At 41.5% G+C, this 16,608-nt stretch overlaps 1 protein-coding gene across 4 annotated transcripts; it reads left to right on the forward strand.

Moving 5' to 3' along the window:
• Nucleotides 1-1,675: 1,675 nt before the first annotated feature.
• Nucleotides 1,676-16,179, forward strand: RAB23 (RAB23, member RAS oncogene family). 4 transcript variants are annotated; one of them, XM_015284828.4, is made up of 7 exons: nucleotides 1,676-2,033; nucleotides 2,919-3,120; nucleotides 3,868-3,953; nucleotides 8,283-8,439; nucleotides 10,001-10,083; nucleotides 10,731-10,823; nucleotides 11,726-16,179. In XM_015284828.4, exons 2-7 carry the CDS (start codon nucleotides 2,966-2,968, stop codon nucleotides 11,863-11,865), a joined length of 714 nt encoding a protein of 237 aa, XP_015140314.2. In that variant the 5' UTR covers nucleotides 1,676-2,033; nucleotides 2,919-2,965; the 3' UTR covers nucleotides 11,866-16,179. The 4 variants fall into 4 exon arrangements, with proteins under 4 accessions (XP_015140314.2, NP_001385026.1, XP_040553119.1 ...); NM_001398097.1 differs by having other exon boundaries at nucleotides 1,676-1,837; nucleotides 11,726-16,165; XM_040697185.2 differs by having other exon boundaries at nucleotides 1,799-2,198.
• The last annotated feature ends 429 nt before the right edge of the window (nucleotides 16,180-16,608 follow it).

A 16,608-nucleotide genomic window follows, 5' to 3' on the forward strand; every position in this document is an offset into this window, starting at 1 on the left:
TTGGTGTCGTCTGCAAACTTACTGAGGGTGCACTCAATCCCCTCATCAAGATAATCAATGAAGATATTAAACAGAAGCGGCCCCAGCAATGAGCCTTGGGGTGCACCGCTCGTGACCGGCCGCCAACTGGATTCAATTCCATTGACCACAACTCTTTGGGCCCGGACATCCCGCCAGTGTTTCACCCAGCAGAGCGTACACCCATCCAGACCATGGACAGCCAGCTTCTCTATGAGAATGTTATGGGGGACAGCATCAAAGGCCTTACTGAAGTCCAAGTAGAGTGGAGTGGAGTGGTAGAGTGGAGTGGTCTCTGCAGCCTACCAGATGTGCCTTGCAATACAAAACTGGTGCATTAAGTCAGGGAATGCCTTTTAGGATACTAGCTGAAAAAAAAAATGGAACACCCTCAGATCTTAAGACTATAATTAATCTAAAACATACTCAATTTCATAGCATCATAGAATGGTTTGGGTTGGAAGGGACCTTTAAGATCATCTAGTTCCAACCCCCCTGCTATAGGCAGGGACATCTCCCTCTTCACCAGGTTGCTCACAGCCTCATACAGCCTGGCTTTCAATGCCTCCAGGGAGGGGACATTCACATCCTCTCTGAGCAACCCGTTCCAGTGTTTCACCACCCTCACAGTAAAGAATTTCTTCCTAATATCTAGTCTAAATCTACTCCCTTACAGTTTAAAACTATTTCCCCTTTTCCTGTTGCTACTGCCTTTATAAAAGGTTTGTTTATATATATTTGTTTATATAAAGCTTTGAAGAGAGGAATTCAGTATAGAGTAGGTAACAAAGGAAGATTATCTTACTATCTTGCACATTTCTCCACTTTATTTCCTACCAAGCTCAATTCATATCTGAATTGTGGGCACCAGGTTTGTTGAATACACCAATACGAAAGAAACAATCACCACCATACAGACAAAAGTAAGCACTGAAGAGCACACAAATACAGCCTCTTGTCCATATCTTGAAAAACACAAGTGGAGTATGTTTTAGATGCAGAACAAAACCTTTAACACTTTTGTGTTGAAAGACAACGTACGTTAACAGTTTATAACATTCAATAGCTTCACTAAACAGACTTCTTACAAGGGTATGTAGCCATAGGACAAGGGGTAATGGCTTTAACCTTAAGAAGGGTAGGTTTAGATTAGATATAAGGAAGAAGTTATGTTCTATGAGGGTGGTGAGGCAGTGGCACAGCTGCCCAGAGAGCGGTGGGTGCCCCATCCCTGGAGGTGCTCAGGGCCAGGCTGGGTGGGCCCTGGGCAGCTGAGCTGGTGGGAGGGGTTGCCCTGCCCACAGCAGGGGGTGGCACTGGGTGGGCTTTGAGGTCCCTTCCAACCCAAGCCATTCTCCTGTCCTAATGTCTAACAGACAGACACAGTACAAGTTCTAGGCAATACCCAGAACACCATTGCACAGGGACACTATCTGCCTGCAGTAATTACCCTGAGAGAGGAAAGCCTGAAGGCAGCCCCTGACGCCGACAGACCCGTCGGGAAATGGGGCAGGAGAAAGCGGGGCAGCGCGGAGCCGGGCGAGCTGAGACCGTACCACGGCCCCAACACTCAGCACCGCGGGGGCTGCCGGCCTCGAACAGAGCCAGGGGCGGGGGCTGCGGGCGGGCACCTCCCCGACAGGACCGTGGTCCTGACGGCGTTTCCGGGCGGGGGAGCCGGGATGTGCGTCCGGGTTGAGTCGGCCCCAGCGAGCGGTTTCCTCTCGCCTCCTTTCCTCCGCCGCCTCCTTCCATCCCTCCTTCCCTCCCTTCCTCCCCCGCCGTCTCCGAGGCGGAGCCGCCGCCGCGCCAGGGATCGGTGAGAGGGAGAGTGGGGTCGGGAAAGAGCGGGGCAGGGCCGAGCCCGGGCCGGGGGTGCCCGCGAGGTCCTCGGGGAAGCCGGGCTCCCTGAGTGGGCGGTGGCTGTGCTCCCTGAGCGCGGGGACGGCGGCGCGTAGCGCAGCGGGAGGGAACGCGGCGGTACGGAAGCGTTACCCGGCGGGAGAGGCGCTGAGGTGAGAGCACCTCACGGGCTGCAGCTGGGATGGTGTTCCCGTTTCCACCTTCCCACGGAGAAACGCTGGTTTACATAAGCCTCTCTCTGTCCGGTGTGCCTGCCTGCACCGTGACCTTTGCCCGCGTACCTCAGCGGTTTGGGTCTGTCTCTGGTTAATGTACAGGTGGGCACGGACGGAAGGAACGGGAGGGAGCGGGGCAGCCCCGCGGGGCCGTATGGAGTGAGGTCCTGCGGCTGTGGGGAGGGCTCCTTGAAGGTAGAACTGCGTGCATCAGGTATCAATCAGATGAAGATGTAAACGTTTTTAAAAAGAAGCATTTTTAGGGCGGTTTCTTGTTTTTAAAAGGTTTTGGAGTGGGTCCAGAGGAGGCCACAGGAGTGATGGGAGGGCTGGAGCAGCTCTCCTGTGCAGTCAGGCTGAGGGAGCTGGGCTGGTTCAGGCTGGAGAAGGGAGCTGTGGGGAGGGCTCACTGCAGCCTTACAGTGCTTGAAGGGGACTTACAAGTGGGAGGGTAACCAACGTTTTTACATAGCCTGATAGTGATAGGACAAGGGGGGGTGTCTTTAAACTAATTCAGTTTGAGGTTGGGTGTTAGGAGGAAATTCTTTACTCAGAGGATGGTGAAGCCCCGACACAGCCTACCCAGAGAGCTGTGGGTGCCCCAATCCTGGAGGTGCTTAAGGCCAGGCTGGGTGGGCCCTGGGCAGCTGAGCTGGTGGGGGGCTGCCCTGCCCACAGCAGGAGTTTGGAACTAGCTGGTCTTTTCAGACCCAAGCTGTTCTGTGGTTCCATGATCTTTGTGAATCCTAAGGTGAAATCATCTTTCCTCTCGCTTTCTGTTCACAGTGTTTTTATGAACACAGCTATTTGTTTTATTTACAGGATTGATAGATTCGTGAATAAGCCAGAGAGTCACCTGAGCTGCAGAGATGTTGGAAGAAGACATGGAGGTGGCCATCAAGGTGGTAGTGGTAGGAAATGGAGCTGTTGGGAAGTCCAGTATGATTCAGCGATACTGCAAGGGGATCTTTACAAAAGACTACAAGAAGACTATTGGTGTAGATTTCCTGGAAAGACAAATCCAGTATGTATCAAACAGATGTCACACTATGCATTTTTACATTCCCCTCTATTCCTTTGTTCTCTTGTAATCCTAAGATTGACAGGTAGTTGAAACACAAAGCCTGCAGTCTCTGAAGATAAGGCAGGGGTGCAGATTTTTCTTTTGAACCGTGGACAAAAATTACATGGACTCAATTTTCTCTTACAGATTTAGAGTTGTAAATCAAAATTAAAGTTTAGAACCTCTCTTATTCCAAGATTTTTGACTAGTTTCTTGTGTGCTCTACCATCTGTTGAGATTTTCTTTAGTTATTTAAAGTGGAAGTGCTTGTGATAAAAAAAATTTACAGAAATGTATTAACTAACAGAAAAATAATTAAATACACTATAGATTTAGTCTCCATCTAACATCAGCAGATAATACCTAATTGTGTTTGATACGATGGAAAACACTATGGCAATGATGAGAAAAATATATAAGTTCTGTAAGCTGTCTAAAATGATAAACGGACCATTATTTGGGTACCTAAGTTTTGGTTTTTTATTATTTCTGCATTACTTTTCTTCATAAAGGGGAGGAAAATAAAATGTGGGCTCTCAGGAAAGAGCACCTAATGTAGTTGCTATAGTATAGTATGGAGTTGAACCATCATCAATACTAAGTTTTACTATAATAAATTAACATTTAATTGCTTTTTTACTGTAGAGATGGAAATGCTTCTATCCCAATTGCTTTGTATTAATGGCAGAACCATGTCATTTATTTCAGAGTTAATGATGAAGAAGTCAGGCTAATGTTATGGGACACTGCAGGTCAAGAGGAATTTGATGCGATAACTAAGGCCTACTACAGAGGTGAAAATACCATCTTTGCTGTTTGGTAGTTGGTTGGGTTTGGAACACGTCGTTAAGATATTTTCCTATTTCTGGATTAAGAATTTCAGTAATTCTTTGTGTTTGCATAGTATGTTTAGCGCACCTTTTTCAGTCTGTGAATGTACTTCCCCTTCATGTAAGATCCTCTCCGTAATTAAGTGTCTGTTTATACAATATTGTCGTTTGAAAAAAACATAGACCAGAACAAGACAGATGTCTGCACAGAAACTCTTACGTAGTATTTCAAACAATCTCACTGAAAATCAAACTTAATTTGTTTTATGTGGTGACCTATTTTTGATCCAATATGCTCCCTTAAAATTACTGAAGGTAATTTTAGTTGTTTTGGAGTTTCAGGTGGGGATTCAGGTTGTGCCTAATAGTTATGCCGTGGTGTTTTAGGGTGTTACAGTTTTCTGAGCTTTTTATATTTCATGGTAATTTTGATTAACTGCTCTTTAAAAAAATAGTATTTCTTGCTGTCCCTTGTAATTGTTGGCTACCATTTCTTCAGCAAAAGAAACTCCTATTTCTTTTTATCCTCCCGTGAAAACAGACCATTCTGTTATTTTACAGCTAACAAGTTGAGCATATGAATTTCAGAAGGTAGGACTTGATTATCTTTGAGCTTATCACTTGTTTCAAGCCAAAGCCTTTTTCTCCTAATGACTGGCAGTGACACGCTAAAGCACGGAGTATCCATCTCCTCCCTTAGCATCAAAACTGGTGGTTCAAAAATAATCTGTGCGAGGATCTTGGCATCTTGCTGATGACTCATAGTGCAGGTAGAACTCTGCCTTCGAGATTTCTGTACTGAAGAGGCTGTTGTGGAGCAGAAGGTAGTCATCCTGTGGATACATGCTGTAAATTACACGATGGATATCTTAACTGTGCAGAGCTGTTAGATGCAGTGACTATTCTGCACTAAACTTTGAAGGACAAGGGAAATTTTAAGAGGCTGGAATGCAATTTCTATTTAGCAACAGGACTGCAAGCACAGTATTATAGAGCAAAAGGTCAAGTTTACTTTGTAAGTACAAGGATTTTGGTGCATTCTATTGCTGATAAGGAGAGAATGCCTCCAAGGAAGGTAGAGCAAGTGTTGGCTGTTACTCCAAGGTCTGCATCTCCCTCAGATCTCTGTCCCACTGACTGCATTACAGTGAGGGTTACATACCCTCCTGGAATGTTGTGCATTGTCAGTTCTTCAGGAATCAGATGCTTATTCATGACAGCACAATAAATGCTTCAGAGTCTGTTTCCGAGCCCTTGTCGAAGGATTGAATTCATTCAGCCTTGCAGAGAAATAAATTTAGAGCTGACAGCACATCTGTCACATGGTTTTCATGTCCAGGTGATGATGTGCAGCCAGCACTACTGCATACCTATGATCATACCATGCCAGGACTCGAACTGTCCAAAAACCTAAATTCAAGGAGTTGAAGGAAGCTTTGTATGTATGTGTGTATATATATATATATATTTATTTATTTCTATATATATTTCTATATATATATATATATTTCTATTTTGTGCTGTATTCATGCATCTTCTCACAAGTTACACTTTTTTATGTCCTCTGTGAACCATACATTCTTTCAGCAGCTTGGTACTTCATTTATATGCTAAGCAAATACACAAGTGGCTGCCATTAGCAGCACCACGCATGGTGTTCACGCTGCAGATCTTTCAGGGTAGTATTGATGACTTCTTAGTGCTTGCAGTCTCCTCCAAAGACTGTCATTGCTGTCTTGAGCAGACACTTGTTAGGTTTCTGATGGAAGAGATGCATCTGACTCATTAGTCTGCTATTCAGCTGCTTATAAGTAAGGGTAAGAACAGAAGAGTGAAACGAATAGGTATAAAGCCTTGTGTGAGTTCATCCATGGCAAGGAATTTCTTTATATGTTTTCTATTATGTAATCAGTGTATTGTTATAAAAGGAGAAAATATGGTTACATAGTCTATGAGGACGGTGCAGTTTGCTGAGGATCTTTGAGGCCTCCTCAGCTGTCAGGCTTTTGCTTTACATCAAGTAGAGCATCTACATCTCCATCAAGTAGAGATGCTAGTACTATTGGTATTTTTTCTCTCTGAATTAATCTAGGTATGATTATCTTATCAGTGACTGCAACCAGCTGGAACCTTCTTAATGAGATAGGGATTTTTCAAAGCAGTAATCACACACAAAAAAATCCAGTGTCCTTTTCCTTTGTACCTGACAAAGATTTATAAAGCAGTTTCTTCCAAAAGAACTTTAATATAAAATATTCATATAAGACCTGCTGGTTTCAGCTGTTGTGTTTCTGTCTGATGTTATCCTTTGCCTTTGCTACTGGTATTTGTTATTGCATGCAATCTGTCAAGTAGTGTAGGATTCCATTTGGAGTGGGTCATTGAGATACTAATGTTATTGACCCTCTTAAATGCTGCCACTTACTAAATATAGAATGGTGTTTATATGCCTAAATCCTGTTGGGTTTTTTTTGTTTGTTTTTTAGAGCTCCTACACGGATATTATAGTTTCTTAAACTTGTTTAAGAAACTCGATAAAATACTGAGTATTTAGCAGTATTTTTGGATGATGAAAAGTAAAGAACTTAAATTTTAACTATGAGAGTGGTGAGGTGCTGGGACAGGCTGCCCAGAGAGGCTGTGGATGCCCCATCCCTGGAGGTGTTCAAGGCCACATTGCCCTGGGCAGCCTGGTCCAGTATTAAGTGCAGAGGTTGGCGGCCCTGCCTGTGGCAGTGGGGTTGGAGCTTCATGATCTTTGAGGTCCCTTCCAACCCGGGCCATACTATGATTCTATGAAAAGAATGGACCTAGTAAGGGCTCTGTCCTGCAGCACCATTTGCTAAGATCTGAAGCCATATTAACTTCTTTATTCTCTTCTTAAATAAGTATTTTTCAGAATTATTGGATTAGTAAATTGTGGCGTTCCTTACAAGCCAGTGATCAAAACCTCCAGCAGAAGTTTGGAAGTACACCACTACATGAAAGTGTATTGTTTTTCATTGTTGACACGCGGGTATACTTCTTGATTATGAAAGACACTTTGTTGAAATAACTTCTTGGTAGAAACCTTCAAATACCAGAGTCTGGAAGGCCTCAAAAGCATCTCACTTTGACTCCTAGTTAGAGACCATTGTATGATTCTTTTTAAAAAGCAGTGTGGCCAATCTGACTATTATTTTTACTGTCCCTGTCCGCTACACTGTAAAAGCATTACATATAAATTGAATAAGGAAATATGATGTTGTAAGTCACCTTCTTTTTACTTAGAAACATGCTAGGACTTCTTCCTCTAAACCTTATTGCCAACTTATTCCCATGTTTTAGCATTCAGAAGGAATGAGTGGAAAGAGAGCTGGAGTTCCTGGAGTGGAAATTTCACAGTGGATTTCTTAGTCTTAAAACTGAGCAAGGTGATGCTTGCAGGTGCTGAGAGCCCTTTAAACATTCCCATCTCCAGCTGCTCCAAGAGCTTGAGAAGCTCTATTGATCTGGATGGTGAGATGATGGGTAAATTCAGTACTGACAAATGCAGAATAACCAGCCTTGGAAGGCAAAATAATTTGCAGATACTTCGCAGGATTCTCTGTGGAAGTGCGTCAGTTTAGACTATGGTGTAAACACTGGGGAAAACAAGCAGAATTCTAGAATACAAGTAATGAGATAGAGAGGATTATGAAAGACTGCATTGCTGCTGTTTGCTGGTAGAGCTTAATTTGGAATACTGAGGGCAGTTTTTATTCTGTATAAAACAAAATCAGAAGGGTCTTAAGCACATGTGAATGTTTAAAGGATATAGGAAAACTTCCATAAAGATAGACAAGCTGGGGTTATTTCAAGTTCTCTGATTTTTAAAGTCCAAATTACTGTAGCATAAAGACTAGCACGAGCTGCACTTTACAGATATTGAAGAATGAATAATGGTTGCTTTTTTTTGGCCCCCGCTTAAGCTACCCGAAGAAGTGAGCAGTAAGCAAATTTCTCTTTCCCTTTTTCCAGTCTTATCCAAAACCCTTCCTCTTCCTCCCCCTGCACACGTGCACCTTGTTGGAAATGGTTTGAAGGGTAACAGACTCACGAAGTACGGGCACAATGATCGAAATAACATGGCAGCTTAGTGCTTCTCATCCAGGGAGTTTCCTAACCGTTGGCTTATCACAAGCTGGAGGCAAAAGTGGACTCTTAGAGGAGAAACAGAGAAACCTCTCACACTTTACATATGTTTAATGTGATTTTGTTTTCATGTTTGTTTGTTGATTTTTATGCGTTTGTAATCTATCTGTGTATTTTTAGGAGCCCAGGCTTGTGTTCTTGTGTTTTCTACAACTGACAGAGAGTCCTTCAAAGCAATCCCTACCTGGAAGGAAAAAGTGATGACTGAAGTTGGAGACATTCCCACAGTTCTTGTGCAGAATAAGATCGATCTTTTGGATGACTCTTGTATAAAGAAGTAAGATTTTTATCTTACTGCCTTTAAAGAACAATATATTGCCCCTCTATACACATGCTTAAAAAAGGTCTGTGGGTGTTCATAGAATGAATCATAGAACTGTAGAATGGCCTGGGTTGAAAAGGACTGTAGTGATCATCTAGTTTCAACCCCCCTGCCACAGGCAGGGTTCCTGGTGAAGACTTCTGATCGGTAGGTTATCAAACCCAAGCCCTGCATCCAGATGTGCCCTGGAAGCACAGGTACTTGGTATTCCTGCAGGAGTGCAGTTACTTGGGCAGATGTTTGCCCAGGTAGGAACTTCTCTTAGCTTCTTTCCTTCTTCTGAACTATCAACCTGAAAAATGGAGCAAATGCATCAAGAGTTTGCTTGTGCCACGATACGATTATTTTTTTTCTAATCAAAAATCGTAAGACTGTAAACTTCCTCTCCTGTTAAAGCTTACTTCTACTGTTGAACTGCTGTGCATTGTGCAGTTTGATCAGTGAAGGCCTACTGAAATGGTCAAGAGGTTTGAGACAGGCTGTTTGAATAAGTATCGTAATATTCTTTGCTCTGCTTTCCTTCAGTTTGTTTTTATTGCTCGTTTTTATCAAATGTAACTATAGAAATCTGTATCTGTTAATATTCTCAAACTGACTGCTGCTGATGCTTCTTGGTTATCTTTTTTCTTTACAGATTTTACTGTCAGTTCATTCTGCCTTCGTATATATGTTCAGTTACATTACTGCCATAAAATCAGCTTAACAAATGTTAACTTTCATTTGCCACAATATAACATCCTTTGGAAAACACGGCATGATTCAGCATTCTCCGCTTTATTTCTTCCATCTTCCTGAGAGGTGTACATTAATTCTTCTTTTTGCCATTTCCTACGCTGGTGTTCTTCATTCTGTTTGCTCTCACTGATGTAAGTCAGCTTTTACTCCCTCTGCAAAGAACACTGAGGATTTTTTTCAAACAAACAGCAAAATTACATTTTTTAACTCCTCCTATATCTATGGTACATCACTCAGGTTTTGTTCTCTGAACACACCCTCTGCCTCAGTAACTCCATCTTTCTGATGATTTGATTTCCCTTAGTGAAGTTCTCATGTTTCCTCACCTTTTCCTTAAAATTTAGCACAAATTGCCTTTCCCTTCACAGGAAACAAATAACTCTTCTGCTTTATTAAAAATAATTAAGAAGCACTTTTTGGTTATTTTGACTTTACAGTAGTAATTGTTCTGTTGTAGTGCTCTGTTAATTACAGCCTCTTTCTTTTTTATTTCACTGACTGCTGTCTTAGGACCCTTGGGGAATTTTAGTTAATAAAGTCAATAAACGCTGAAAAACAATTGGCTTTGTTCCTTACAATACTGCATGTATTGTAGAGATTATTAATTGCAGAGAAATTAAGCATCAGTTATTTTTTGATGGTCTGAGCTTCTTAGCCTACTAAGTTACCGTGTTCACTCTGACACAAAGTGTTTTGTCTGTAAGAACAAATGATAGAAATTAATGTTTATGATGACAAATGATAGACATTAGTATTTATGAAGTCGTTTTCTGTTGTGCAGTGAAGAGGCAGAAGCACTGGCAAAAAAGCTGAAATTAAGGTTCTACCGAGCATCTGTGAAGGAGGACCTCAACGTCACCGAAGGTAGGAGACACGACAGAGATGGTGTCTGTCCTGTCCTTCACTGTATCTCTTTGTTGCTTTTGCATGCTGTTGGCAATCCTTATTGCTTCAGTAGCTTGATATCACTGTGATATGCCTGTTTCTGTGTGTACATCTTTCCTTTCTATTCTGTGAATGGTGCAGAGCTTCAACGTTTAGAAATGCCAATGTTTTTTTTGGGCTTCTTGGCACTGTTGACCATCAGTGAGCAGTGGGCTTTTAAACGTGTATACACAGAAGTTCAATTATGACAGCGTATGAATTGTTGAACGTATTAATTTATGACTGTTAATAGTTAAGAAATAATTTGTATAAATTATTTCATAGTTCAGTCATATTAAATTAAAGTACACTAAAATTAGAATCTGTTGCAGTCTGTTGTCTATTGATGGTACCTTAGTAATTCCCCAGTCTCACTTTTTAATGTGTATATTTAGATCTGGGTTGAGATTGTTTGGGTCCTGGTTGGTACGTGGGCCTGCCAGGGAAGAATCATTAGATTGTGTTAAACCTGGCGTGTGAAACGGGCTTTTGTCACCAAGCAACAGTTGATGTGAGGGTGGTATTATTGATACAGGTATTATTTTTAAGTGTACCCTGATGTACCTTTCTTCTTTTTACTATTCCAGTTTTTAAGTATTTGGCTGATAAATATCTTCAAAGGCTCAAGCAGCAAACGGCTGAAGAACCAGAACTAGTACATACAAGCAGTAACAAGATTGGTATGTATGCTGTAATAAATCACACACGCACACAAATACAAACAAAAAACTCCAGTAGACAGTATTTTATGCCATCAAAATTTGTGGTCTCATCTGTTGCCTTAAGGAGTTATATGGTGGCTGGGGTCTGATAATTACCTTCCTGTCTTAATGTGTCCTCTCCTTTCTTTTTGTAAAGTAACTTTGTGACTGTACAGTTACAAGGTTGCCGAATAGCCGGAGTGAAGTTTCTAGCTAACATTTGGCTATGGTCCTTTTATTAAATTCTTTTAAACGTTGTCTAAGGATTTGAGAAGGGATGCTTGCTGGGTTTCTTTAATGCAATTACTGTTGGTGTTACTCATTTTGGTGCAGATGTAAGAGACTCGCTATGAAAGAATCTGGGACATAATAAAAAGGTCTTTGTAAACTTTGTCTTGAGTAGAACACCACCGAACTTCCGTAGCCCTTCAACAACAGCCTTTCTGAGTTTGTTCATCTCTTTTCTTTAAATCACTTCATTTTTATTCAGTCTTTTTTCCATACCTTTATCTCAGCAGTTTCTAACTTTAAAATGTCTGTGTTTCTCTGTATTACTCAGCTAAGCATAATTTTGTTGCCATGCAATTAGTAGCATGCATTTACCTGGATGAGTGCGTGTGCTCCCCTTCAATTACACAGGTGTTGTGTACTAGCTTTAAATACTGCCTGCCTAGTCATACCACCTGGCTCTACTTCAAGCTTAGTTGCAAAATTGACCAGAAAAACAGCGTTTGTTTTTTTTTTTCCTCTTTGTTTTGGTTTGTCCATGCCTCTGAGGTGAACTACTGTGAGTTAGTAATTGTTGCATCTTAGGTGTTAATGTATTACACTGCAGGGAGAAAAGAAATACAAAAGCTCTTCTTGCCTTCAACTTTCCATAGGTGTTTTCAATACAGCCATTGGAAGTCACCCCAACCAGAATTCCAACACTCTTAACGGTGGAGACGTCATCAACCTCAGACCAAACAAGCAGAGAACCAAGAAAAGCAGAAGTCTTTTTAGCAACTGCAGCATACCTTAGGCTGCTTTGGGAGGGAAAAGAAAAGAGCGACCGTGAATTGGATGAAGTTGTGCAATTGAATACAGAGTAAAGCTTTAGAGGTATTTTACCAGTGCTTTAGCAAATCTTGTGCCTATGGGATCCTTGCTTGGTGGAGTTATCTAAAATTGCTGATGCGGTGTTTTTTGGTGTGTAGAGTGAGACACCTGGTGGCAAAGCGCTGAACCGTGGCTGCCCCGTGCACTTTTTAACAATTACTAAGCAAACTTCTCCATTTTGAAGGAATTAATTACAGAGCTATGAACCAGGTTTTGCAGAATTGAGAAGCACATTTAAACGTAAAGATAATGCACACACGTAGGTACAGACCATAACATTATGGCCCAAGATAAAGTAGCAACCTCGTAACTAAATTTCAAAGGAAATGGTAGCATTGGTTAGCCAGGACACTAAGAAGTTAGCAGAAGAGCAAAGTGAAGACATCACATTTTATGCCTTTCTCCGTTAGCGTGGATTCTGGTGGTTCAGTCAGTGCAATATACTCGTGGTCTGTGTATGCTTGTGGAGGTCTGTATGTACATGTTGGCTATGAATACTTTTGCTAAATTCGGGTGTATTCGATACGTGGAGGTCAGCTACTGATTATCAGATAGCATCTGCACAAGAATTTTTCCTTTTAAAATGTTACCTTTCAGATGAGGCTCTCCCAGCTGCTGCTGTGTGTGTTGGACTCGCTATGCCTGGGCCTAAACGCTTAGATTTAAAAATGGACAGTGCCAAAAATGCTCCTCCTTATTACCGAATGCTTCATTGCAGATGTTTTCCTAAGTTTGTTTTTCCTCAGTCTTAACAGGTTGACCAAATAAGTGTTTGACACTAATAGATATCCAGATGGAACATACAGTCATGTTCCTGTCCAAGTGTGATTGCTGTATCCCGTATCATCCATGAAAAAGGAACTTGCAAAGTGTCACAAAGTTCTTATCCTCTTTGGAGAAATTTCTCGTAGGTCCTGCAAACTGGCTTACAGAGGATCCAAAGCACACAGCTCATAACTGATTTACACTAATGAGACATTCCTTAACGTTGTTGCTGCTACTCACAGAGAATCTAATTCTGCAAGATTGGAGACATGGCAAAAAAAAATGTTCCAAGTACGTAAGTAAGTTTATAGAACTGATTTAGACATTTGGGAGCCCAAATCTAAATCAAAGATATTTGGGTTTAGGTTCCTAAATCACTACGGTGCTTTTAAAAATGCTAAGCAAGATATCTCTTATTTACCAAAAATAAACACTTTTTAATCCTCTACAAGAGCATGCATGCCTTTTAGAAATACCCGTTTTGTTTACATGGTTTTGTATTGTATTATACAATTTTAACTTTCTAGGGTTTCTATATCAAACCTGCCAGTGACAAATGCAAAATATGCTGCTTGAAACAAATCAGAACTTTAATAGTTTTTTAAAGAGTGTATGAGAGTGAGAATGACTCGACTGATCCTGTATATTTTTGGAGGAAGGACTTTTCACTGTGTGAATTCATATAGGGAGCTTGACTTATTTTATTTCTAAGTCAATGAGTAGGAGAACTGCAATGTACTCTTGTCCCACTGTCTGCAGGGAAAGAAGTGGGTGGCAAGTTATGCACAAACACTACAGATCTCTGAACGCTGTATTTGATGTTTACTCTATTAGACTTCCTACCGAGTACCTTTGTGTCTCTGGCGAGCTGTCACAGCATCTCCAGTTGCTGGCAGGAAGGTGGTCCTGTAGGCGCTCGGTACCCTTTGCTGTTGCAGCAAAATGTGTTCTTCACCATATTGTTTCCTGCGTTCTCTCTTGGATAGATGCCTTTATTTTTAACAAGTGCATTTAATCACTGTACGTATGTATAAATGGAGTCAAGTCTTACTTGTAACGTTTTAAGTTAGGTACTTAAGATATGGAAACAAACAGACCTATGATTGTACATAATGGAGCAGTCTTATAACTTCAGGATGTAGGGTAGAAGGTGTGCATTAAGAACTTTGACAGTTGTTTTTAATATGGAACCTTTTACGTTTCATTGTCTGTTTGTTAGTTTAACCTTTATATTTGCTTTTCCTGAAAAAGCATACGAACTCACCAAGTGTCTGAAGCATTTTTCTTGCCTTGTTCGACTTTGTACAGAGTACTGAAAAATCTTTATGTATAATGACCATCTGTACTATGACATATTATTCATCAGCCATTGTACGATGACTAAGCCATTTGTATTGAAGGTCCTTTGCTATAAACTACTATTTTAAGGAATGAAAACTCAATGGAAATTTTCATAGATGACAGACTTGCTAAATTTAGGATACACTGAAATTCAGTACATGCATGTTTTAATCTAGGAATATATATTTGAAGTGTTGGGCAACAGCGAGTTTTAATTTCACTCCCACCATAAGCTAAAGTGGCTCTTTCTTTGTGGAGGTTTGCAGTGCTTAATTTCCAGTATGACTGAGGTGGAGACTGTCCAAATAAGCATTTTTTCTGGAGATTACTCTGCATATACACTGCTTCAAAATGTACTCTTCATCCCCATAGTTTTAGTGTACAGATGTGAACCAGATGCGTTGCATATGGCAGGCATCCATAGGTATCCATGTCACTGCTCAGTGGGAGAACTGTTAGACTTGTGGATGAGAAGACGTGCCTACGCTTCCAGCATTCATGTTGTCGCGTGTGAATGATTTTAGTTACAAACATTGCCCCCTTCTCCACTCCGTGCTCTCATGAAAACCCCATGTTTTAGGCACCCCTCTGTGCCTACGAGGTGGATGAGAATACAGTCCTCTGTGACACCTGCAGTAGGTCTGTGCTCTGTGCACACGTGCCTATCGCGAGTCAAAGTTTTATTCTGAGAGCCTGAGCTAATTGCACTCCTGTTATATCCATTGACATCTCTTGAGTAGCTCGTTGGATATTTTATTTAGCTCTCACCGGAATGCTTTGCTTTTAGCTGATGAAGTTAACGTGGGTAGAAAACTTCAGTGAAGAAAGCATTCTCTAAAGGGCCCGACACTAAAGCATCTGCTGCTCCCACATGGTATCCATTCAGTGAATGGGTGTTCTCCCTGGAAGTGGGACACTGTTGGGTGCACAGTAGCAGCGCCGGGGATGTATTTCCAGCTGGAAATCTCAGAGTTGTAAGATTGGGCACATTAACATTTTTGGGCTTGTGTGTGTGGTTGGCTTAAAATGAAATCTTCCACTTCAGACAATCCTGGAGTTTTCTTATTTTCAGCATTACTTAAGGCGACATTTACCCTTTGTGATCAAAATGTCCAAATTACTGTCTGTCTTAATTTCCTGATTAATTTTTTTTATACTTTGGTAAGATCAATCTCTTTTATTTTTTCAATGTTGGGCACATCTGACGTTTTTATTTGCATCACTTCTGTAGATGTACATTACTCTAAAGGGAATTGAGTGGCTGAACACATTGTATGGCTTTGAGGTTACACCTGGGTATGTGCACAATACCAGTGAACGAGCTGATAGCTACCAGTTAATGAGTAACAGAATTAATTGCTTGTACTGCCAGACCCTCTTGCACGAATTCGGTCATATATCAGCGAATAAACCTGCTGCTTGGTACCTACGTCCCTAAATCTAATCACAAGCCTCTGGCTAAGGCTGTGGTTCATGAAATCAAACTGTATGCAAAACAGGGAGCAGGAGTGGTCCAAGAAGCTTGGCTTCATCAAAACCACCATACCTGCGGTAGGAAGTAACCGTTGTGTATACCTTTTTTTACGCTCAAGTAGTATCTGACCGAAGAAAGTACTTCTCGCTGTTCAATGGAGCATCCTAAAAGATAATCAAACTCATGGCAGAAAAAACGCAGGATGAAAAGTGCTGTGATAAAACACGAGAAACTCTCAAACAGTTCTGTGCTGAAGACAACGTCCATCTGAGTCACCTCCTGACCAGGTGAGCCCTCGCGCTAAGCGTGCTCTCAGGTTTCTGGTAGGAAGGTGACACTGATCAGTAATGTGTGGAGCGAGTGGTTTTTCCTCTCCTGACGCAAGCATGGCTCAGCGACCAGCTGAAGTTGCTCAAAAAAAACCCCAGAGATGTGGACCAGGACAAAAGCTGTTCTCGTTGCAAAGATAAGGACGCATTGCTACCAATACATGACTGAGTCTTACTGGCAAATCCACGTGCTCTAAATGGTTAAAGCAGATATGGATATAAGTGTTTATCACCTTCACAAACTCAAGTAAATGTATTATATTTTTAGAAAAAACTCAACGTATCTTACAGTAAATTCTCAAGTGGTAAAATAAATGTTTAAAAATGAGTATTCTGTGTATGCTGTTCCTGTAAGATTCCTACAGGTTAATTCTACTGCTCCTGTAAGTGACACTGGTTGTTGTATCGTGTGACTTAAATATGTTTCTCCAAGTGCTGCTTGGCCTGATTACACGTCACTGTTTTTGTGGTCATATTAAAGTGTCGGTGTATTAAATAACAAGAAATTGCCATAACCCCTTAGTTGTGCAACCAGAGTCTGCCCAGAAACCTGTGCCCAAGTCTGGTTTGTACACTGCCAGCAGCTGGGATCCAGGGGAGCACATGGCACAGGCACCCACATACCTCCTCAGAACAGTGTGGGCATCCCCAGCTAACTGAGACACGTTTGCTGAGCTCCTGCCTCTTGTTTTCTTCACCACAGAACTCCAACAGGAAAATATGGATTCTGTTCTGTTCCCTGAGGTCTTTTTAGTTT

This window comes from Gallus gallus, chromosome 3 (assembly GCF_016699485.2).
Source record: "Gallus gallus isolate bGalGal1 chromosome 3, bGalGal1.mat.broiler.GRCg7b, whole genome shotgun sequence".
Lineage (NCBI taxonomy): Eukaryota > Metazoa > Chordata > Aves > Galliformes > Phasianidae > Gallus > Gallus gallus.